The 6,164-nt window shown below is 37.0% G+C and overlaps 1 protein-coding gene across 1 annotated transcript in view; it reads right to left on the bottom strand.

Moving 5' to 3' along the window:
- Positions 1–1,369: 1,369 nt before the first annotated feature.
- Positions 1,370–6,164, bottom strand: part of st6gal1 (ST6 beta-galactosamide alpha-2,6-sialyltranferase 1) — a gene marked incomplete at its 5' end in the record, with an annotated part of 13,429 nt that continues 8,634 nt past the window's right edge. Inside the window, one exon of the mRNA XM_080508675.1 lies at positions 1,370–1,727. Within this exon, the coding sequence (XP_080364801.1) occupies positions 1,459–1,727 (269 nt within the window). The 3' untranslated portion in view covers positions 1,370–1,458. The remainder of the gene's footprint in view (positions 1,728–6,164) is intronic.

Genomic DNA, 6,164 nt, shown 5'->3' with positions numbered 1-6,164 from the left:
CATGCAGCTGCATAGTTTTCCTTGAAATACGCAATGACATCAATTACTCAAGTGTTCGCCTGTAGAAACGATAAACTTGACTCATTCCGAAGGTAAATTGTTTCAAAGGCTTTAATTGAGCTCCAGGCTCATGTTAGCATGTTCTTTTAAACCTCAAAACTTTCCAGAAGGTGGCACCTCCGACTTTAAACTCCTCTATTTTCCCAGAATATCGCTCATACTCAGAATGTTTGAAAAGACAAAGATTTTGTTGAATAATAAAATTAAATGAAAAACATCACTAAAACCTGAAAATGGTTATGTCAATTTAAAATACAAATCACACATTTAGGAGTCTAATATAATAAATTACAACATAAAATAATGAAGTTTCAGACTGGAAAAACAAACCTCGATCAAATATGACCCAAACAATATACAGAGGCTTATGTTGACATTATGAGCATCCTAGTGCAGCTAATATGAATATACTGATCATAACGATTACACCTAATGTAAATTTTAGTCAAGAATGAAACAAATGTCAGGCTCATGGAGCTAAAGTTAACACAATGAATTGTACATTAATGTTGGCTTCATGTGCTACAAACATGGCAAATGGAGATATTTAATATTATAGCATATGACCAGTGAAGCTACTAGTAACATACTGGAGTGAATTTTCACTGAGCATCATGCAAGAGAAACATGCAAATACAACATATTGGGGGAAGCAAACATTAGCGTACCAAATATTTTAAGTGAAGCCTATATTAGGTAACTGGGCACAGCGGGTTTAATCAAAAGCTATGTTTAGTACATCACTCCACACACTTAAAATTTCAGTGGCATTATGAATGAATAGAAAGAAGAAAATAGGTTAGGAGGAGAGTGAATGTAGTTTGTAAAGTAGCAAACAATAAGTTCTTGACATGTCAACTGTGGTGAATCTTTGTACTTCAAATGATTAAAGTCGGAGGCACCACTGTAACACTGTTTTCTGGCAATAAATCCTGTTGAATAACACATTGTACACCACCAAAATGAGATTTTTGAAAAATAAAACTAACAGCATGAAAAGCTGACTGTGGCTAATGTCAGCTAGCTAAAACAGCTTTTGCTACAGCGGATATCTGATCAAAATAAGTTCATGCTCCAGTGTTGTAGTAATCAATAATAATTCACGTCAATCAATGGAGCTACATTAGTGTGTGTGTGTGTGTGTGTGTGTGTGTGTGTGTGTGTGTGTGTGTGTGTGTGTGTGTGTGTGTGTGTGTGTGTGTGTGTGTGTGTGTGTGTGTGCAGCCTGTTTGGATGATGTAGTATTTATCAAGGTGGTTCATCTGGCAGTGAGTATGAAGTTTTCATGCAGTTGTCCGCCTTCATGCAGTGTGTGTGTGTGTGTGTGTGTGTGTGTGTGTGTGTGTGTGTGTGTGTGTGTGTGTGTGTGTGTGTGTGTGTGTGTGTGTGTGTCTGGTTTCAGGCAGATGCCTCTCCGCCTGCCTCGGTGCAGTTGAGCCTGCTGAACCCAGGCAGCCTGACGCGTCCGTGGCTGTAGACGTCGCGGTCGGAGCCCTGGTTCATGCGCTTCACCAGGTTCTTCTCGTACAGTAGTGGGTGGTATGCACCCAGCGTGCATGCAGCGTCATAGAAGCGCTGGTAGTAGTGGCAGAGCTCTGTCTTACGACGGGACGGCAGGAACTCGTACACATGCACCACATCGCACAGTGACATCATCAGGACCGTGCCTTGGTGGGAAAAAGGGGAAAAGTCACATGACATTTGTGACCAAAAACCTGCAACAGTTTAAACAACAACAGTGTAAAGTACCATATTTTCCGGACAACTGAGCGCACCTGAATATAAGCCGCACCCGAAAAATGTACAAAGAAAAAACAAGTACATCAAAAGGCCATACTTGAGGAGAAGCCCCAGGTGTCCAGGTGTAACAGGGCAGGGATTTCACTGCAGGAACACGGGGCTTACTCATATTTTCATCAATTCCCGACAATCTGTCGTTAATAGTGGTGGAAATTCCTGGACACAATTCAATTCAATTCAACTTTACTTATATAGCACCAAATGTAACAGTTACTTCCAGGTGCTTTTAACAGAGAAAAGAGAAAAACCCAACAAATCCACATGAGCAGCAGATTTATTTGCAACTGTGGAAAGAAAAACTCTCACAGGAAAAAAACACAGTTGCAGAAACCACTCAGAGGTGGAGGAATTCTGCTAACTAGTTGGGTTGAAGGTATAGATGAGAGGAGTGGATAGGATAGACAGAGGGAAATTGGAGAGATAGAGGAGAGGAGAGGATAAGATAGAAAGAGAAAAAGATTGGAGAGATAGAGAAGATGAAAGGAGAGGATAGACAGAGAGATAGACTGGGGGACAGAGGAGAGGATAGGATAGACAGAAAGATTGGAAGGATAGAGGAGAGGAAAGGATAGAATAGACAGAGATATAGATTGGGTGGGGAGATACAAACCTTGGTTTAGCTAGTCTGCAAAAAACAGACCCTGGTTCAGTTTAGGGTACAGATCTGGTAGAGGGTGAGGTAGAGAGAGGCGGGGGAGAGGTGTTTTGAAACAGCCCTAACTGTAAGCTTTAGTAAATAGAAAAGTTTTGAGTCTGGCCTTAAAAGTAGAGACTGTTTCAGTTTCCCTGACTGAAAATGGGTTAGGGTTGGGGTTAGCACTGAGAACCAAATGTTATTCTGGGACATGATGGACTAAGTTCTTTAAGATATGATGGAGCTTGGTAGTTTAGAGCTTTATAGGTTAGAAGAAGGATTTTATATTCTATTCTAGATTTAACAGGGAGCCAATGAAGAGAGGTTAGTATTGGAGTGATGTGATCTCTTATGCTGGTCCTTGTCAGGACTCTCACTGCAGCAGTTTGAATCAATTGAAGACTTTTTTAGCAGTTATTGGGGCCCCCGATAATAGGGAGTTACAATAGTCTACTCTCCAAGTAACAAATGATGGAGTAGTGTTTCAGCATCACTCTGAGTCAGCATGTTTCTAATTTTGGAAATATTGCGGAGGTGAAAAATGACAGTCCTGCAGATTTGTTTAATGTTTGACTTAAAGGATAAATCCTGGTAAAAAAAAGAAAAAAACTCCCAGGTTCCTCACAGTGGTACTGGAGGTCAAAGTAATACCAGTAGTGTGACTATATCTTTAGATAATTTCTCTATCAGATGTTTTGGACAAAATATAATAGTTTTAGTTTTATCCGAGTTCAGGAGCAGGAAATTACGGCTCATCCAATTCTTTGTCTTCAAGACGAGCTTCTAGTTAGAAAAAAATGAATGGACTCAAAAACTCTTTCTTCCCCATTGCCATCAGACTTCTGAACAGCTTCTGACATGTTTACATTTTGCACATGTCACTTTCTTACTAATATTTTTGCACTGCTCTGTTATTTTATTTTATTTTAAATTTTACTTATTTTATTCTATTTGTATTCTATTTTCTTGTGTATATACTTACTTATTTATGTATGTCGGCACCAGGGTAGACGGCAAAGTAAGAATTTAGTTCACTGTGAAACCTGGCTTTTACTGTTGAGATGACAATAAAACACCTTGAACCTTGAAAGTTGGTTATTGTCATCAGGTTTCATAGATAAATAGATTTGTGTGTCATCTGCATATCAATGGAAGTTAATGGAGGGATTTAAAAAAAAAAAAAACATTCCCTACAGGAAGCATGTAAAAAGTAAAAAGTATAGGACCAAAGACAGAACCCTGTGGAACTCCATGTTTAACCTCAGTGAACATGAACAAAGTGGAACCTTCTGATAAATATGATCGGAACCAGTTTCGTGCTGAACCTTTAAGCCAGATGATGTGTTCTAGTCTCTGTAATAGGGTGTTCTGATCAATAGTATCAATGTTCTGATCAATAGTATCAATGTTCTGATCAATAGTACCAATGTTCTGATCAATAGTATCAATGTTCTGATCAATAGTACCAATGTTCTGATCAATAGTACCAATGTTCTGATCAATAGTATCAATGTTCTGATCAATAGTACCAATGTTCTGATCAATAGTATCAATGTTCTGATCAATAGTATCAATGTTCTGATCAATAGTACCAATGTTCTGATCAATAGTATCAATGTTCTGATCAATAGTACCAATGTTCTGATCAATAGTATCAATGTTCTGATCAATAGTATCAATGTTCTGATCAATAGTACCAATGTTCTGATCAATAGTATCAATGTTCTGATCAATAGTACCAATGTTCTGATCAATAGTATCAATGTTCTGATCAATAGTACCAATGTTCTGATCAATAGTATCAATGTTCTGATCAATAGTACCAATGTTCTGATCAATAGTATCAATGTTCTGATCAATAGTACCAATGTTCTGATCAATAGTACCAATGTTCTGATCAATAGTATCAATGTTCTGATCAATAGTACCAATGTTCTGATCAATAGTTTCAATGTTCTGATCAATAGTATCAATGTTCTGATCAATAGTATCAATGTTCTGATCAATAGTACCAATGTTCTGATCAATAGTACCAATGTTCTGATCAATAGTACCAATGTTCTGATCAATAGTACCAATGTTCTGATCAATAGTACCAATGTTCTGATCAATAGTACCAATGTTCTGATCAATAGTACCAATGTTCTGATCAATAGTATCAATGTTCTGATCAATAGTACCAATGTTCTGATCAATAGTTTCAATGTTCTGATCAATAGTCAATGTTCTGATCAATAGTACCAATGTTCTGATCAATAGCACCAATGTTCTGATCAATAGTCAATGTTGTGATCAATAGTACCAATGTTCTGATCAATAGTATCAATGTTCTGATCAATAGTTTCAATGTTCTGATCAATAGTCAATGTTCTGATCAATAGCACCAATGTTCTGATCAATAGCACCAATGTTCTGATCAATAGTACCAATGTTCTGATCAATAGTTTCAATGTTCTGATCAATAGTCAATGTTCTGATCAATAGTACCAATGTTCTGATCAATAGTACCAATGTTCTGATCAATAGCACCAATGTTCTGATCAATAGTACCAATGTTCTGATCAATAGTCAATGTTCTGATCAATAGTATCAATGTTCTGATCAATAGTATCAATGTTCTGATCAATAGTTTCAATGTTCTGATCAATAGTCAATGTTCTGATCAATAGTTTCAATGTTCTGATCAATAGTGTCAATGTTCTGATCAATAGTGTCAATGTTCTGATCAATAGTTTCAATGTTCTGATCAATAGTCAATGTTCTGATCAATAGTGTCAATGTTCTGATCAATAGTTTCAATGTTCTGATCAATAGTCAATGTTCTGATCAATAGTGTCAATGTTCTGATCAATAGTCAATGTTCTGATCAATAGTGTCAATGTTCTGATCAATAGTGTCAATGTTCTGATCAATAGTTTCAATGTTCTGATCAATAGTCAATGTTCTGATCAATAGTTTCAATGTTCTGATCAATAGTCAATGTTCTGATCAATAGTGTCAATGTTCTGATCAATAGTGTCAATGTTCTGATCAATAGTTTCAATGTTCTGATCAATAGTCAATGTTCTGATCAATAGTTTCAATGTTCTGATCAATAGTCAATGTTCTGATCAATAGTGTCAATGTTCTGATCAATAGTGTCAATGTTCTGATCAATAGTTTCAATGTTCTGATCAATAGTCAATGTTCTGATCAATAGTTTCAATGTTCTGATCAATAGTGTCAATGTTCTGATCAATAGTGTCAATGTTCTGATCAATAGTGTCAATGTTCTGATCAATAGTGTCAATGTTCTGATCAATAGTGTCAATGTTCTGATCAATAGTGTCAAATGTAGCGCTGAGATCTAATGCTAGGTTTACACTATGTTCCCAGCAGCCACGTTCACCCGTGACGTAGTGCGCCGTGGGATTTTGGGGAATTCCGAGGAAGGTCTGGTACGTTTGTCACTTTCTGTCAAGGCTTTCTACAAATGAAATGTGGACGCCGCGCCATTTTGAGGCGTCTGTGCCTGGAAGGACCACCAAAAATGAAGGTGATCATTAGATCTCTTAATAATTTCAATTTTCCATCAATTACTTCCAGTGATTTATCCCATTAAGTAATCTATTACTTACAGTAATTTAGGTTTAGCCCTAACCCAAACCCTACACTAACAACCAACCATAAA

The sequence above is a fragment of the Blennius ocellaris genome (genome assembly GCF_963422515.1).
Source record: "Blennius ocellaris genome assembly, chromosome: 14".
Lineage (NCBI taxonomy): Eukaryota > Metazoa > Chordata > Actinopteri > Blenniiformes > Blenniidae > Blennius > Blennius ocellaris.
This window is presented reverse-complemented; position numbering and strand designations above follow the sequence as displayed.